At 48.9% G+C, this 18,457-nt stretch overlaps 1 protein-coding gene across 1 annotated transcript in view; it reads left to right on the top strand.

The window, feature by feature from the left end:
* The window catches only part of bcl2a (BCL2 apoptosis regulator a), a 38,600-nt gene extending 23,884 nt beyond the window's left edge, over nucleotides 1-14,716 (top strand). Inside the window, exon 2 of the mRNA XM_077012219.1 lies at nucleotides 11,562-14,716. Within this exon, the coding sequence (XP_076868334.1) occupies nucleotides 11,562-11,696 (135 nt within the window). The 3' untranslated portion in view covers nucleotides 11,697-14,716. The remainder of the gene's footprint in view (nucleotides 1-11,561) is intronic.
* The last annotated feature ends 3,741 nt before the right edge of the window (nucleotides 14,717-18,457 follow it).

The following is an 18,457-nucleotide window of genomic DNA, read 5'->3' as shown; positions in this document are numbered from 1 at the left end:
GTATGTAACACCATCTTAATCCCTTGCCCAATGAATATTTTATGCATTGGTAGTAGTAATAAGAGAGTATGTATTTACAGCAGCATTCGAGCTTTAAATTATGTATAACCCAAGCTGACGTGCCTCGCCTTGGGTTTCATGAATGGACCGTCACTGTGGTCAGCTAAAACAGAAAGTGTGTGGAGGAAAACTTCAAATTCATCCCTGACAAATATCACTTCACTGAGTTTAGCAATTAGAGAACGTTGAGAGAGTAAATCAGACTTCAAAGTACATGGATAAGGCAAAGTAGCATAAAACTTACTTAATTCCCTATTTAATGCCTTATTTAAAAGACTTTTAAGTTATAACAGTGTAGATTAACTATGTTAATAATTTTACGAAATGAGTTTCATTTTCAACTACTCATGCCAGGCAGTTACAACTAATTAGAAATAGAATAATAATAGAAAGGTAGAGAGAAAAGAACTGATGTCCATCCCAGGGTATTAAATAATTGAAGTGAGCAGTCATGTTGTATAATAGGTCTTTGTTCAAAGGCCAAATGGGTATTTTATTTCAAATGATCCAGTATGGCATAGAGATACAGAAAAGAGTAGGTGTGATTGTGTGATAAGACCCCATTAAGATTGACCTGCATAAATGCCACTCTTGCAGATAACTTCACTCATCCATCCTTCTTCTGATTGTCTTCTCTATTGACGAGGTCCGTGACACTATGTCCTCCACTGTCCCCTTCCCTGATTGGCTGTTTTGACATCTCTAGCATTTTATGGCACCCGTTGAAGATTCTGCTTCTTCTAGGAATAAAACCAGTGGTGCACCCCCCCTCATCCAGTCTGGCCGTGGCATTGAGCCACAAGTCATTGTGCGACAGAACTGCGAAAGTGCGCTGGAAATATTTCGGTTTGGCACAGTTTCACTGTGCCCCAGGCCAAAGAGGGTGGTGGGGGTATCGGATTGCCAATTTAGCGAGGGGGGAGGAGGTGGGGGTGGGGAACCTGAGAGGCGGCGACAACACAGGCGACGCCTACCAGGGCCCTCCATTCGGCAGCTCAAACTTCAGTCGCCTGCCGCACCATTGTGTCAACCTGCTCCACCACACCCCCCTCCACCACACCACCCTCCACCCACCCCCCTCCAGCGCCCAGACCTCCCCATCGTGCCCCTGTCGCCTGCGATAGTCACACGGAACAGGTCTCGAAACTCAGCTGAATGTGGCTGACATGCGCACCCAGTGCAAGAGGAAGCCAGATGGAGCATGGAGAGAGAGAGAAAGAAGGGGAGAGAGAGAGAGAGAGAGAGAGAGAGAGAGAGAGAGAAAGGGATTGAGAGGGGGACAGAGAGAGAAGGAAAGCGAGAGAGAGAAGGAATGGGAGAGAAAGGGAATGAGAGGGAGAGAGAAAGAGAAGGAATGAGAGACAATGAAGGAATGAAAGAGAAAGGGAATGAGGGAGAGAGATGAGAGAGAGAGAGAGAGAGAGAGAGAGAGAGAAGGAATGAGAGGCAGAGAGGCAGAAGGAATGAGAGAGAAAGGGAATGAGAGGAAGAGAGAGAGACACAGTACGAAGAGCAGAAGAGTGATTTATGCATCTGGTGAGCTGCGAGTGCCGCTGCACACAGCAGATGAGGCCTCGCCATACTGTACGTGTCACCAAGCTGGGTGGACGGCTGCAAACGCCTCGTCGCCTGGTGCCTGTTTATCACCCAGCCCGGGCGAGCGGGGCCAGTGTCAGCAGGCCCGGCAGGCAGGGGGGGGTGTCCCTTCCAGCACCACATCACTGCTCCGCCGCACGCCTCTCCCCTGCGCACACACGCCCGTCCGCGTGGGGGTTTCGCATGCAAATCAGCTGCCGGTCCGCTGCTCTACGGCATGACTCAGAATCTCCGCTTGCACGCCCACACCCAAACGCACGTAGGCACACGCACACGCGTTTCTGCGCCTCGCAAAACTACTGACTTGATGGAATCGGAGTCAGATCGCACGTTTGCACAGTGCCCGTCCCGCCTGTATCCGTCATGCTCAGCCGCTCGTACTCGTGCACTTCACGTGGCTTTTTTTTTTTTTTTTTTGGAGATAACGGGCCCGAGTTGACCTTTGAGATTCCTTCAGTCTTGGAGTCACCCAAAGGTCACGCTGTTTGCATGCCGTCTTTGTAAATGTACATCTGGGTCTTGCTTATTACGTGACTGCGCTTGCTTGCTTACAGCCACAGCTGTGTCAGGGCTTGAGTGGTGTAAGCGAAGACGAGAGCTTCGTCCTGATGTTCTGTTGGTGGTGCCCCCCCCCCCCAAACACAACAAAAATCCTGTAGACATCGCTATTGGCCACGTGCCAACCGTGCCAACAAAAATAGTTGTTCTCTACACCTCTTTTGAAAGGTCTTTCTTTATGTTGTGGTTAAGCAACATGGAAGCTGTGTCCTTCCTCAAGTCCTGAGGGAAGATATGACTCCCTCCACAGTCGCTAACGGTGGTTTCATTAGCTCCCTAATCCCATCCCTTAGGTTCATCCTGCATTAAGGTCATTCGCATGAGATGCTGATTACTGTGCAGGGCTGCAAAAGGGGGAAATACTGATTGGGGAAATTTCCTTAGTACAGGACTGGGTCAGCCTGGATCATAAAATATGCTGAAGCAGAAACCCCTTTTTTTCTGTGTTTGATTCTGAAAGCGCATCTTGACTAAGCTGCTCTGCATTCGTCACGTTTCCCTGTCAGGGTTTTTGTCATGCTTTTTTTTTTCCATTAGTTTTGTTTACACCATCAACGTCTACCTCAGTGCCTTTCACCAAACACACACACTCCTGACCTCGGCTCTCTCTGTTTACGCCGCACCTGGAAATCCCCCTCAGTTAAGATGCGGAGAGCCGGGCTTCTCGAGCCAGGTCAGAGTGGCTGCGCTCAGCCCGTCCCGAGATGGCTCGCACCGCCGGTGCCTCCACAGCGTTCTTTGGGGTTTCGGGCAATCCTACACGGCCGTTCAGCAGGTGCAGAGCTGCACTAGGACGTGCTGGATGGCTCTTGGCCACCAAATGCAAAACACCTCGGCGTGTGCCCCTCCTCACGGTCTTTGGCCGAGGGCGATAGGACCTGACATATGAGAAAAGGAAAGCCCTGTTAGCATGAGAAAAAAAAAACGGAGAGAGGAAGTGGTTAAAGAGTTTTCAGTGGAGTGGGGGGTGGGGTCTAGGGGATGGCGGTTACGTTACCCTATATGAGGGCACCTGTTGTATTTTGGCTATGTTTAGGCTAGCTCCCACACGCCCACCCCTTACCCAGACACCACTGCATAGCGTTTTGTTTTTTCTCCCCCCCTTTTCCTGGCAAGCGCTCAGAGGCGGCCCAACGGTCTCTGGAGCGTCTGAAGCCACTGTGGCAGAAAGGCTGAGGGGAGGAGGAGTGGCGTGCATACAGCAACGAGCGTTCCCTTCCTGTGGCTTGCCCGCGGACATGGTGTGGCAGCTGAGCTGTTGCTTATCTCCTTCGCAAGTGTGAGACTCTCGTGTAGTTCGAAGGAGCAGAGACCAGGAGCCTGGTCTTACGACCGCCACCTGCAGTGGCTCTGGATCGAAACTTCCAAAACGTGTGTGACTGCGACTGCTTGCTGGTATCGCTGGTGTTAGAAGCTCTGGTCTTCAGTATCATCCCCGTGCCCCACCACCCCCAATGTGCCCCTCCGGCCTCGTGAAAACGATCCTCTGAACCACCTGTAAGCACTCAGAGACGGTGAGGACTGAAGCTAAAGGTTGATGGTAGTTTGCCATAGCTCATATGAGCTCATCAGGCTCTTGGCAGGCATGTTGTGGGATCATATTGTGTTTTTTTGTTTGTTTGTTGGGGGGGGCTCATATGATGTGCTTGGCCCAAAATGTCTCCTGTGAGTCTTGAACCAATTTATAACAATGGTGTTTCCCAAGAAGAGTTGTCTGTGCGATTGTGGAGTGCCAGGCCGCCTATGAAAAACATCTCCAACACTCTCCAGATCAGCTCTGCAAAACGACCACAGACGACATCTCAGTCAGAGGTCAATGCCTCTGTTCTTTTTCTCTCTCTTTTTTTAATATAGTGGTGTTTGGGAGCATCGCAAGGGGCAAATTATGAGGCCACAGATATAAATGTACCATGGGAAAGAGAAGAGCACTCAGTTCACACTGCAAGCTCAGAGCCGGTGTATTTAAAGCCCGGGTATGTGGGGAAACTCATAACATCTGAAGCAGGAATAGGTGGATGAGAAAATCACTGTTCCTTGAAGAACTGAGGATTAGCTTCATGGCTAGGTGATTTAGGTTTTTTCCTTTTCCTGGTTACATTTTTATCCTTCCAGTCTGAGAAGACAAAATACTGTAAAATACAAAACCTTTCAGCGGCTGAATAAAAAAATAAGCGGGGGTGGGTTTGAACCTAATTATCATGAAACTTCAGTGCATTTTCAGTTGATGCCTAGAGTTTGCCTAGAAGGTCTGGACGTCTGGAGTTTGCACAGAAAGAAAAAAGGATTCCTCAAAGCGCCACAGATCTGGAGAGCTATGATAGAAGATCTCAAGAAGAGAAAACTAGGGTTGCATTTGTAGCAAAGAACTGGTAGACTACATTGGTTGCCAAATATTTCTTGACAGACATGTCTACTCTGAGCAAAATGTAAGAATGCACATTCAGTGAGATACACGGACATGTGCTATGGTGTGTTCTGTCCAACCTCCATGCTACACAGACATGATTAGCTGATTAGATGTCTCAGGTCTGGTTTTAGATACAAAGACTGTTAACATGCCACTGTTAGGAAAAGGAAGATCAAAATCAGGCTTAAGTGGCCTAGAATGTTCACACATATAAGGAATTTCACTTTATACTGCTGGAATTTGGTTACACCGTGGCTCGCAATACACAGCAGAATGTGCAATCATGTAAACATCCTTTTCTAAAAGAGGAGGCAAGGGGCAACTTGGGGTAGCCCAGCCATGACTGCAGGGGTCCTCGCAGCGTTGTAGACTACTGTTGTCCCTCTGTGCTCATCTGCTCCTCAAACCACTGAAGATGGCGCCGGTGACACCTCCTCTTTTGGCTGCGTTCACGTGTGCTGTGGGCCCCACTTTGATGTGGGAGCCAGGGCTGTGCTGTGCTAGACGGAGCCCATGGGCCCGGTAATGTCAACGGGCTGAGCGGGGTTCTACTGGCTCCTCTGAGGAGGCAGGAAGTGTTTTTATCCCAGTAAAGCAGTTTGGTAAGGGGTGGCGTGTGATAGCGGCACATGCGATTGTGTTGTGTAGCTGTAGGGAAAATGTCTGTGCTTTGAGTCAAAGAGGCTCTGAGAGACACTGTAAAGTGCCAAGAGTAGAAGAATTGGGGATTGTGTGTGTGTGTGTGTGTGTGTGTGTGTGTGTGTGTGTGTGTGTGTGTGTGTGTGTGTGTGTTGATTGTAATTTTAGCATTTGTCCCATTCTTGTTCACTTGTCTAAAGTGAATCCTGCTTTCTCAATGAGAAATCAATAAAGGCCTAAAACTTAATCATATCTGTGGCTGGGTGTGCAGTAGGCCTATATGTGGGTCATCCTTTGAAGTTTCTGTTAGCATAGCTGTTAAAAAGCATTCTGTTCAGACCCTACATACCAGCTGAACGTCAATCCTTTAAGAACCCTAAAAATAGAGGAAGAATGAAAGTGTATTAGCGTAGCTCCTCATCACACCACTCTTCGAACTGCGTGTCACTTCCAGAGCTACAATTAAACATCGGCGTTCTCACGTTTGGCCTGCGGTGGGTTTATCCAGCTGGGATTTGGTTGCTTCAGGTCCTGAGCACGAAAGAGCGTCCGGCAGGGATGAGGGCGAATGAGAGTGTGAGAATGACGCGGTGGAGTGAGGATCTCAGTGGCTGCGGGACTCTTCCGTCAGTCGGCCGCTGGGCCGCTCCAGGAGCGTTGACCTCATCGGGATGCTCTGGATTAACCGGGACGGGACGATGTAGTACTGCCATCACAGAGCTGGCCGGGCTTGCCGCACGGAGAAACGAGCCTCTGTTCAAAGAGCAGCACCGTGTCGGCCCCGCCGCACATAACCGTAGCCTCGTCCGCCATGGGGGTCCGGGGGAGTGACCACAGCCGCCATCTGTTACGGACAGCGGGGCTGCTCGGGACGCAAACCTGCCCGGAAAGGAGCCGTGCTTCTGCTCCGCAAGGTCTGCTGGAGGAAAGGTCATGCTTACAGCGCTGGGAAGATCTGGAGAAGGTCTTTGATGCAGAACTGTGGGTCAGCCCCACAGCATGGACGAACGTCTATACGAGCTATACGAACGTCTATACGAGCTATACGAACGTCTATACGAGCTATACGAACGTCTATACGAGCTAAGCACTTTGAATTGCCACTGTGTATGAAAAGTGCTCTTGCTTTAAAAACTTAATATTCAGTACTATCAATGTCACACACATTTGTTTTTTTTTTTTTGTTTTTTTTTTTTTTTAATATTTTTTTTAGTTACAGTAGGATTATAGTAACAGCTGCTATGGATGTCAGCAAATATACAGACATACAGTTATCTGCTAATCAGAAATAGTGGAATGCTCCTTCTTACAAAGGAAATACAAGATATTGTGCTGTAATTTTTTAATACAAATTTAGTCCTGTTGCAAATAGTTAAAACCTTAGTTTTGTGTGTGTGTGTGTGTGTGTGTGTGTGTGTGTGTGTGTGTGTGTGTGTGTGTGTGTGTGTGTGTGTGTGTGTGCATTCGTGTGCATGTATGCGTGTATGTACTTGTGTGTGTGTGTGTGTGTGTGTGTGTGTGTATGATTTTTATTCCCCTCTTATTTTGCTGGCTCAGCTCCTCTTCAGAGTCCCTCCCCAACTACATTTGTTCACAAAGCTATCGGCAGATGCACTGGCCATAAATTTGGAAGGGGGTGGGGCCTCTTTCTCATCCAGTGGGCATTACTAATCTCCCTTACTTCAGTGTGTCAAAGGCTCCGCCTCATTGGCCAATCACGTGTGCAACGGGGTGCAACGGAAACGCAGTTTCTTCATATCCAGCTGTCCCATTATAATCCCACCTCCACTCAACCACTTCCCTTATCTGACTGGAGCAAGTACCCTAGCCAAGTGCTAACCCAAGTGAACACAGTTTCCTTTTCACAAGCAGCTGCCAGTCAGTGAACCATCGGTCGTTTTTTTTTTTTTGCTGTTGTTTTTTGTTTCCTTTAGCATTTGTTATGTTATAAACATGGCATGAAATTGTGTATTGGTGGCTGTTATGTGGGAATGAAACATGCTGCTAGCTGCTAGCGTGGTTTGCGCCCCTTGCTCTCTGGCTCACGTAGGGGTCTGGGCACAGGGTGCAGGTCTGCTCCTCAAAGCAGATGAAGGAACACAGCTGATTTTCCAGGGTGGAGGAGATTCAGATTCAGATCCACTCAGATTCTTCAGAAAGCCCCCTCAGAAGCGCCCGAATGAAGTGTGGTGAGGAGCCAGAATAAAAAAAACCAGTAGACGAGGATGGAAGGAGACATGTGGATTTGCACGGGGGTGGCGGTCTGAGAGGCATTAGGTCATCTGTTGGCCACGGGCCAGCCAGCGGGGCCGCCCAGGAAATATGAGGATGTGATGACACAGCCAAGCCGACGCCGAAGCAACTGCCGCACTCCTTATAAGGGCATGACCCTGACCACGTCCGGGTCGGGAGGCCATTCATAAAACAGCCCTGGCTGCCGTCGGCCGGCTGTCTCGGATATATCTGTCTTTTACGGCTCGCGTTTTGATCCGGTACTTGCTTCAGACTCGGGGACCGCCTGAGTCCTCAAACAGCTTAAGCAGGTCGGTTTTAGACTTCTGCACTGGGTGACGGGCCTTGAGCCGAGTGATGCTGCAGGAGTGTATCCCTACAGACACACTCCACACACACACACACACACACACACACACACACACACACACAGCAGGAACAGAGAATGCTCTTCGGCCTGATGCAGGAAAGACAGAAATAGTTGACCCAAACCGGAAGAGCTCAAGCTTTATTTGATGAAGCCCCTCTGTGTTATGGGTCACTGACTATGAGACGGTATGGGATGCTTTTCTGCTGGTGGTGTAAGGTAAGAGCTGCTGCCATAGCCTTCAGGGTGTGAGTGTGGCTTCTGACTTGGAGAGCGTGCCAGGGCTCCGATATCAGAGCCTCACCCGACCCAGTGCTGCTGACGCCGGGACTTTGAACCCCGCCTTCGCCAGCTCATCTACGGATGGGCGGCACCTCCCGGCTTCCTAAGGGTCTGTCCTCAGGACGCCTGTGTGCGCTCTGCCCCAGACCTGCCCTTCTGGAGGCCATTAAGTAGAGGCCTCGTGCAAACGTGTGTAGCCTGTTCAAGCCTGGGACACCAGCGCCCCTAATGAGGATGTTTACGGAAGCCGGATGGTCAAGGGATGGGGTCGCGGTGCGGACCGCGTCCCGCCGCGAGCCCTCATCAGGACCCCATGGTTCAGCCAGCAGTCAGCCAGGCCTGAGGTGGGGTGCGGGAACGCCATGCAGCCTGCGGGCGGATGATATCTCCTGTCCTCATTAGTGTTCCACACGGTGCTGTCCTGCTCTGTGCTGGAGGATCTTTTTAGCTAGAACCTGCTGAGAACCTCACCATCCTCCACAAGCCCACCCCACCCCACCCCCACTTACTAGAGCCAGGTGTGTGTGTGGTGACTGGCACATTGATAACCTGCAGGAAGAGATAAACACAACAGATAACGGACGATTAAAAATAGCAACAGTAACAGAAGTGTCTTGGGAGGCAGTCTTTTTTTTTTTCCCCTCTGTGGGTCAGAGGGCCGGGGGCAGTTGTTATCCATGGAAACCAACTGTGCCCTGGCTCTTGTGTCATGGCTGAGTCCGCTACCACAGCTCTGCTGGCTCATCCCGTTTGGCTTGACGAGTTTCTGGCCAACATTTGCTGGCCGCGTGTGGCATCACTAACGACCGGCATGGCATGTCACGGTGGATGTGCTGAAGCCAGCCCCGTCCCGGTGAGCGATGGTGACGGTGCCGTCACAGACAGACGGGATTGAGACGCCCAGGTGGGCGGTTTGCCAAAACGTGCCACTCGCTTGTCCCTGCCTGTTTGGGACAGGTTATCAGACGTGAGCAGGCCATGAGTGATGTCAGCTGTCTTCCAACGCACTCTGCCTTTCTGACGTATTTACCAGCCGTCAAACTTCATCTCCCATGCTCCAAGACTGGAGCCCGTATCTGCGGCTCCTCTTGGCTGGTGATGGAAAACGCCGCAGACGCACGTCAGGCCTATTCTAAAAACCCAGACAGGGCCCGGCGCCGAGTGGCAAAGTGCGAACAGAAGCTGAGCTCTCTGTCTTTCACGAGCCTCCAACTGCTTAATGTTGCATCAGCACGTTTGGAGAAACTGTCGAAGACACAGAAAAAACTGTGTGTGTGTGTGTGTGTGTGTGGTGTTGGGGAGATGCAGCATGCTTCATCCACTCATGTCCAGTTTGATTTTTCCCTGTATCTACCTGTCTGTCTCCTCATCTCTCCCTCTCTCTCTGTCTCTCTTCCCCTTTCTCCCTCTCTGCTTGTCTGTCTCTCTCTACATCTGTCTGTCTGTTGCCTCCTCTCTCCTTCTCTCTCCCACTCTGTCTGCCTGTCTCTTGCCTCCTCTCTGTCTCCCTCTCTCTTTGTCCTCTCTCCCTCCCTCTCCCTCTCTCTCTCTCTCTCTCTCTCTCTCTCTCTGTCTCTCTCTCTCTCTCTCTCTCTCTCTCTCTCTCTGTCTTTGTGGGTTCTTGCTGCAGGGTTCTGGTCAGGGATGCTGTCCACACACAGAGGCTGCAGGGGGCTCCTCGCTGCCCTCACATCACACACAACCTACTGCTTTGCTTATCGGGCCGGCCACGCTTCACTCCACCGCACTCCAGAGATCAGGAATAGGAGATGCATACACACTCAAACACCCAATCTCTCTCTCTCACACACACACACACACACACACACACACACACACACACACACACACACACACACACGCTCACCGAGCAGCTCATAACACTCATACAACACCATTCCACACATTTACATCAACTCACACATATGACTCCTCATCAATATACTCTTGATCTGACGGTAAACACATGAACACACACATCCTCTCCTACACAAATCACACTGTGACTGTTGCTCAGGCACCTGAAGCTATTAAAGCATAACACAAAGAAGACCTGGTCTCAAGGGAGGAAACTGCATCCTCATATTTACTGTATGTGTATATTAGTGTACCAGATTTATGTTAATAATGGTGTGTGTGTCTGTGAGAGAGAGAGAGAGAGAGAGAGAGAGAGAGAGAGAGAGAGAGAAATATATGCTGGTTCATCCTCCAAGAAATTCAGAAGCACTTTGCTTGCACAGCTGGTTAGATTAGATTATATTCAACTTTATTGTCATTGTGTGTACACTTACAAAGCCGATGAAATGCAGATAGTATATTTATTTACATAAATTTACATAAGTGCAGTGAAAATATATACAATGTAACTATACAGATTGTGACAGAATACTGGGGTGTATATATATATATATATATATATATATATATATACTCCCAGTATTATATTATATATATTATATATAATATCCGCATATTTCACTACATCATTATAATCAAAGCTGTGGTCAGCGCGTTTACTGGTAGGCGCGTCCAGAACGATGTTCTTCCTGGAGCACCCGGGTCCCCCCCCCCCCCCCCCCCCCCCCCCCCCCTTCATATATTCACCGCTATCTCCCAGTCACTTCTCTGGGGGAAAAGAGCCTTATTATTTCCTTATAAATGGTCCATCGAGCAGGAAGAGAGCGATGAACTCTGCCTCTCCGTGTCGCAGACGTGCAGATAAGTGGTTGATATTTTGGGCTGTGAGCTGTGGGGGTGGGGAGTGTCTTTGGCTCTGTCCTCGCTGCGTTCGTGTCCACCGTCCGAGACCCAGCGGGACCAGGAGAGACAGCATACGCGGTGTGAGCGGGAGGGATGGGTAAAGGAAGCTTGTGTACCTCACCTCCTCCCCCTTCACCTCCCCCCACCTCTCCTCTCCCTCCCTCTCTCCCTCCCTTCCTGCGTCTCTCTCTCTCTCTCTCTCTTGAATCGCTCTCTCTAGCGACTAGTGTTATGGATTCAAGCCGGCTAGCTTTCTTTCTTTCCTGTCCCTCCCTCCCTCCCTCCCTCCGTCTTTCTGCCTGTTTTGTCCTGCTCACCATGTCCCGCAGTGGTGGGCAGGATGCCTGCCCGCCGGGATTTGCATGCACAGATGTGGATCGTCTGCTCTAGGAGACTGAGAGGAAGGGGGTACGGAGGGGGGGGGGGGGGGGGGGGGTGCGTTCGCATCGTGGTCTCTGAAAAGGAGCACGGCGTCTTCGTCGGATGTAGGACACGTCTCCCGTCTACGGGGAGATGGAGAACAGGGTGTGGCGTTGTGTACAGAGGGACGACGGAGGCCAGTTGTGACTGGCGGATGGAGGGTTTTGTGCACTACACGTGGCTTCCGACGTGCTACTAGGTCTGACTCCTTTGCTCTGTCTGTCTGTTTCGTTTCAACAGGACGCCTTTATGGAGATGTACAGCCCACCCCAGAGGTCCATGTTCCAGCCCTGGCCCTACCTGAAGACAGTGTTCGGTCTGGCAGCTCTAGGAGCAGCGGGGGTAACCATTGGAGCCCTTTTCACTCAGAAGTGATGACCCTGCCCCCTCCCCCCCCACACACAGCATCCAGCTGTTCCCGCCTCCTGCCCCGCCCCCCGCCCCCCTCTCTGTCTGTGTGTCTGGCTCCAGCGACCCTGCCTGGGACTAGGGGCCCCGTGAGGATCCTGTTGTATTCTTCCCTCTGAAGCACGGAGCTGTCACTCGCCCACGTGCCCAAGGAATGTGCTGCGAATGTCATCACTGCCATGTATAGATATCGATACACACACACACACACACACACACACACACACCAAACAAAGACAGAGTTATATACAATAGAAAACTGTGGACCACAAAACTACACACACATACACAAAAGACACTGTACTCTTTCATCAGAAATCATAAACCATAGCAACTGTATAACAGAACTATAAAACTGCACAAAAAGTTTAGAGATCGAACAGGTTCGGATTCTGCCAATGGTGCACTGGCGAGTAGAATGTGAGGAGAGACGTGTATGTATCATAAACGTGGAGGAGAACAGCAGAGACTGTGTGCGCCACTTCAACTCACACGCGTGGTGAAAGCAACTCTTTCAGCTTGAGTGACTTTTAATTTTAGGGTGTGTGTGTTTTTATTGCATGATGCTCTTCTGGGCATGCTCCCTTCTCAAAGCACAGGGCTCCTGCGGTGGGGTGTGTTTCGGGGGGGACACCCCCCCCTCCCCCGTCGTCCTCATTTCTGTCTCCTTCTCAGAGGCGGTGGGGACGTCTCCTCGGCGTACCTCTCTGGAGCTCACGTCTGAGAGCTCCCGTCTGCACGGGCATATGCTGTGCGTTCCTCATTAAAAAAGCTCGTCGCTTCCATTGGTTGACGAGTCTCCAGGTTTGTCAGGCATGGAGGATGAGCTGTGGAAGTGTGTGTGTGTGTGTGTGTGTGTGTGTGGGTTGGGGGGGTGTATGGGGAGGGATGGTTAATGGGTGGCGGAGTGTGCGTAAAGAAAAGGGCCGACCCACTTGTCTTTTCTCATGTTTCGTGGGCTTGGAGGTCCACGGTGTCCGAGCGCACATGAATGTATATGCGAAGGTGTCAGTGTGAGGTATGACGCCGACGAGGGGGCTGGCATCTTCTCTCGTTGTTCTTCACAGGTGTCGTCTGCTTTTATTTCATACCTCTTGTTTGATTTTGTATCTTTTTTTTCATTAGTTGTGTGAGGGGAAAAAAAAGAAAATGGGAAAAAAATGTTTGAAGGTTTTGTGTAACAGACTATTCAATGTGTAGCTTCTGAAAACCATCGGAGAGATGGTGTAGATGGACTTTGTGTGTGTGTGTATGCGTGCGTGTGTTTTGCGTTTTGTGTCAGTCACTGACAGTAGAGCATGTTGTGAGAGAGAGCTTAGCTAGCATTTGCGCCGGGTGACCGTTATCTCCCGGTCCATTCCGGGGATATAGCAGTGCCACTGGCAGCTGTGGTCGGCCAGGTGCTGGCAGGGGAGGAGGCTGGCAGGTGGGGCCCCGTGGGGGGAGACCGACTGGGAGCAAAGCTCCACTCAGCCCTGGCTCGCTAGGCAACCATCCAGCAGGAGCTGGGCGGAGACGCGGTCTGTGGCGGATGGCAAGGAGCATCGTACAGGTGGGGCTTCCGTTCCTCTCAGGAACGGGTTCGAGCTTGGCTCCACGAAACCCAAACCCACACGGACCGACTGGCTCTCGAATGACCGCCACCAGGGTGCTCTGTGGGGATGGCTTGTTTCTGATTCGCAGGAAGACACGGAGCCATCGGCCTGTCACGCTGTCATGGCCCTCGGGCACCTGCACTGCTCGTGCATGGCAATAAACTCCATTTGATGGCCTTGTCCACCTGCCCATTAGGTGGAGTTGGGGATCTAACAACAGTTGTTGCCTCAAGAAAGAAGATCTATCCTTATGCTTATCCTTAGACTTTTGTTGAAGTCATTTAATCATCATTTAAAGTCTTTGTCTTCTGCTTATAAGTAATTTAACTCATGATTTATTTTGATTTTTCAGTTATTGTGTGACTCCTTTTGTTTTCCAGACCACAAGTGGGCAAGTCCTTAATGATCTCCTTAAGTTCACTGAGACTGCTTTGATGTTTTAAAGGTACATCTTGTGTAAAAAATACAGATACTCACACCACAGCAGTGAAGATACTACCTTTCTGCTGAGCACGCAGAGATATCATGTTGATCTTAAGTATCTTTTGAAAGAGAGTTGTGAAGACTCACACTGTAACATCATGTATTTTAATGGCTGCTAATGAGGTTTGTAGCTCTCAGCAATGTAACATCCTCGTGTTTGAAGCTTCATTCAATGCTGCTTTCAATACAGCTAATACTGCCACTAGTGGGAACTGCTGACACCCCCCCACTCTGCAGATTTCACGTTTTCTCTCATCAGGAGGAGGACTGTCTCCCCTTGTTGATGGCCTCTGTGAGACTGTATAAATGCATCGGACTGAGATGTTTGCTGCCCAGGTTGTGTGGAGAGATGATCTTCTCTGAGCATCTCTGGGTTTATTTAAAATAATCAGGGCTCAAGTTTCCCCAAAAGCATCGCGGCGCAGTTAACGACGGCAATGAGGGATGCTGAGCGACTTTCCACAACCATCTCTTCACCTCTATTTTTAAACTACCTTTGGCTTCAGCATCCATTACGGCAATAAAATACTTTTTTTTTTCGACTGAGCCCAAATGGTGGAACACCCAACACACTCTCAGCTCAGCATCTTCTGAAGTGGGACTGAAACCGGCAGGATGTCTTCTCAGCCTGCCGTAGCTATTCTTGAACTCGCTGCAACAGAATAAGGCAAACGTTGGAAAAGTCATCGCCAACACCCAGAAGAATAGAATCTAGAAGAGTGAGATGTCTGCACAGGATCGATCTGCAATCCAGCAGGTCCCTGGGGATTGGCTCATGCATGAACATGCATGAATGGTTTTTTTTTCTTCTTTTTTTTTGCTTTAAGAGTATGTACAGTATGTTATTGTTCATTAGTGAGGTATATAAAGAGGTTATTAGTCAAAATCCATGTTGGGGGGGGGAGTGGGAATGGGGTTTAAAATGGGGTACCTGTTTTTATTTTTAATTTTATTTTTTTATTATTTAATATTTTGAATTTTATATAAATCATTGGCTCTCCCTTTACCAAGAAACTAGTTGGAAATCCAAACCCAGTAATGGAGGTTTTCTGGGGCAAGTGGGACAGTGTGCCGATGACCTTGTAACTACTGTGACAGGACACAACGAAAACAGAGCTGCAATGATGAATGCTGGTCCACATTTCTATATATCCCTGTATATCTGTCTCCTTCTGCCACTATGCATTGGCGATTTTATGTTCATTGAGACGGCATGAAAGTGTTTCACTGGGCTCCTCGCCACTTTAATTAATGTAGAGGGAAATGTTTAAAGCAGTGAAGGTAGGAAGGGTTTCCTCTGTGTGTGAACTGTAGTTTTAGCGTGATCTCTTTATGGGAAACGGCAGAGATTGTGTACATGGTGTTTAACCGTGTTCATTAACATTATGTATGAGTGTGGTTGTTTTGTCTCCACCTATACAACCTTTTAGCTTTTTTTCCTGCATATTTGAGGTTTTTTCTGACTGTATGCAATTTAGGAGTTCAAAAAAAAAGCCCCACTTAATAATCCACCTATTGAAAGGTTATTGCACTTTTTTGTCTGTTTAGGCAGCTAATACCATGGAACCAGTTTTCAAACATGCCACAATAGAAAAAGCCAAGGTGAAAAGAAAAGAAAAGGTCATTTTTTGCTGTTGTACTTTGTTTTACAAATTAGCACTAAAATGCAAAGTGAACCTTTTAAAACGGAACAAAATATCTGTTAGTATTCCAATACAAGACGTATGATTGATACATCCAGTGGAATCATACAGTTCACACTTACTATGCTTAATTTTCAGGTTTCAAACATTACTTCTGCTTTTGATATGTAGCCTGCATCAATCACTGATCATGCCTGTATACTGTTTTTGTTGTATTTTGTTTAATTTATCCTCTTAGCACTTATGTGTAATGTGACAATACCATTTCGTCTATGTACCCGTATCATAAGCTAACAATGACGTTTTAATTAAAGTAAAACCTGCCTTACCATCTGTGGGCTGTCATCGGTGTCCGGATCACTGAATCATGGACTCAAACAGGAATCCTGTTCGTGGAGCAGCTGCCTTCTTGCCTGTGACATTCAGACATACTGCAGATCCAATAAGGAGGAACACTTACAGACCGCTTGCGGTTCAAAGAAACCTAGTTAGATCATGGAGGCGATGGCGAGAGAGAGATTGTGTGTGTTTTTTCCACCAGACCTTCTCGAGAACCTCTGGTTAACTCATGAGGATTTTGAAAGGTTCCGATGGTTTACATAGACTGAATGAAGAAGAGGTGTCAGTTGTTCACATCAGTCACACCAGACACAGCGCAAAGCCCTGGAGTGAAGCTGTATTCACAGGAACCCACTGTGAATTACTGCAAACACATTGTGTCTTACCAGCACCGGTGTCAGAGTGATTCTCGGGGGTTGCTTGCCACCGTTTCACAAACTACCTGAGTCGGGGAGGGGGGGTGACTTTAAGGTTGTGCGAGCGATGCAGTGGGACTCCCTTAGCTCGACAGGCTCCAAGCAAACATCTGACACGTGGTCCCCGCCATCCGCCTCGTGTACTCGTGGGGAATCGAAGAAAACGACGAACACAACGAGGAAAAAGTGGCTGACGATCATGTCGGCAATAATACTCATTAAAACGTTCATCTCTTTATGGCGATTATGCGTGTGATAGGAAGAGCGGGAGCTTCTTTAGCCACAAGGCGTAAACTTCATGCAGTCTTCTCTCTGGAGATCTCCCTCAGCAGATACTGCATCGGATTAACCTCCAGCCCTCCAAACGGCTCACGGCGGCGGAGAAGCCTCTGGATCCTCGACCTCCTCTTCCAGAAAAATAGGAATAAAAACGTGAGCGGAGAGATTTGCCCAGGGGATTGGCAGGGTTAAATTAGCTCAGACCCAGAGTTTGCTGGGGGAAAAAAGCTCCCCTCTCAGCATCTGAAATATTTGAGATGTTTGGAAGAAGGAGAATTTTAAATCAAGTGAGTTTTCAGACGGAGAGGTTTTTTTCCTGTGTGCTACGGAAGAGACCTGTCTGTGTGGATGGCTTGGTAAATTCAGGATGCTTTAACTGATCCTTTAGAAAATCTGAAGACCGGTATTTGATGATAATCGGTATTTAACAGTTTTGAGACAGATAGAAAGACATTCCTAGCAGGAATCATTTGAATGGGATTTACAGAGAAAAAGACTTTATACAACCAACTAAAATGAAAATCTGATGTAAATGTATTGTCAACTGCAAATAAAGACTTAAACAGCAGCCCTAAACATTATCAACGACAAAGAGAGGGAGCTCAATAATCCGGTCCTCTCGGGTCCCGCCGTGCTCTTCCTGACAGCCCCGAGCACGAGCTCGTCCTCAAGGACCCGCTTGTAGTGGGTGGGATGTTCCTCACATGAAAGCGAGCTTCTCAAACAGAATTTCTGCCTGAGTCTCACACACTAGACAGCAGATTCCGTGCTTTTTGCATCAGGGTGGGCTTGAGTGCAGGCTTCTGGTTTTTTGGGGGGAGTTTTTTTTTGCGTTGAAAGGACGTGTAATTGGCTTGGCATCATGCCCAGTGTCACGTACGAATATAAGAATATATATTTAAAATATATTTGAATTAATGTGGCCCTAAATTCAGAAAGGACACAAATCATTAAAAGAAAGAAAGAAGCCAAGTCTTTAGTGAATGCAAGTTATTAGAGATGAAATAACTCCTGTAATTACTTCACATTAAATCCCGCACACTGTGTTCTGTAGCCATTGCGTTCTGAAAGACAGCTGAGATGTGACTGAGTTTCACAAAGTCGGCGGAGCAGTTTGGCCCCCAAACACCCACCACAATATCCTCTTTGTGCTGGCGAGAGCTATCATGAAACAATGGGGAAAGAGCGTTTCGCAAGGCTTCCCTGTGTGGCTGACAAAGGCGAGCCCCCCCTTTGCCCAGGCTGAGGCTCAGCTCGGGTGCCGGGGCGGGCGGTAGGGGTGTGGCAGGTGGCCCCCCGTCCTCTGTAGCTCTAACAGAATGAGCACGGCTGCCCCGGCTGTTTTAATAGGTCACCAACCGACATGTTTCTCCTTGAAGTGTGGAGGGTGCTTGGGGTGGGGGGGGGGGGGGGGGGGGGTGTTGGATGGGGGGAGGCCAAGACAGTGGCAATGCTGTCAGTGCCCAGAGGCATGCTGGGAAAGGAATGTGCTGAATGTGAGTGGGGTGTCAGCAGTGGACGTGCGAGAGGGGGCTGAGCGAAGAGGACGACACAGAACAAAACAAAAACAGAAAATGTGTTTACAGAAGGCAGCAGTGCAAAATAAAAAAGTCACCCTGCTGCTGCAAAAGCAGAAATGGAGTCCCAGAGCAGGGCAGTGAAGGTCCATTGTAAATACACTCTCTCTCCACAGAGGGCACTAATTTGGGCTGCCACCTTGGGTCCTTGGGATGGATGTCACAAGGTGCACAAAGAAAGAAATGTAACAAAATTCTTCAGGTACAGTGAGGTCGTCTTGACTTCAAACCCCAGCTGATGTATTATGGCAATGTAGCAATATGGCTAAGTCTCCAGGGTGAGCAGTGGTTCTCAGTTAACCCACCATGCCTGTATTTGTTATTGGTCTCACACAGAGTACGGGGCAGCAGTGACAGAACTAAGTGATCATTCTGACATTACAACACCGTGAAGCT

The sequence above is a fragment of the Brachyhypopomus gauderio genome, chromosome 7, assembly GCF_052324685.1.
Source record: "Brachyhypopomus gauderio isolate BG-103 chromosome 7, BGAUD_0.2, whole genome shotgun sequence".
Classification (NCBI taxonomy): Eukaryota; Metazoa; Chordata; class Actinopteri; order Gymnotiformes; family Hypopomidae; genus Brachyhypopomus; species Brachyhypopomus gauderio.
Note: the sequence above shows the minus strand (reverse complement) of the source record. Positions and strands in the feature narration are given on the sequence as shown.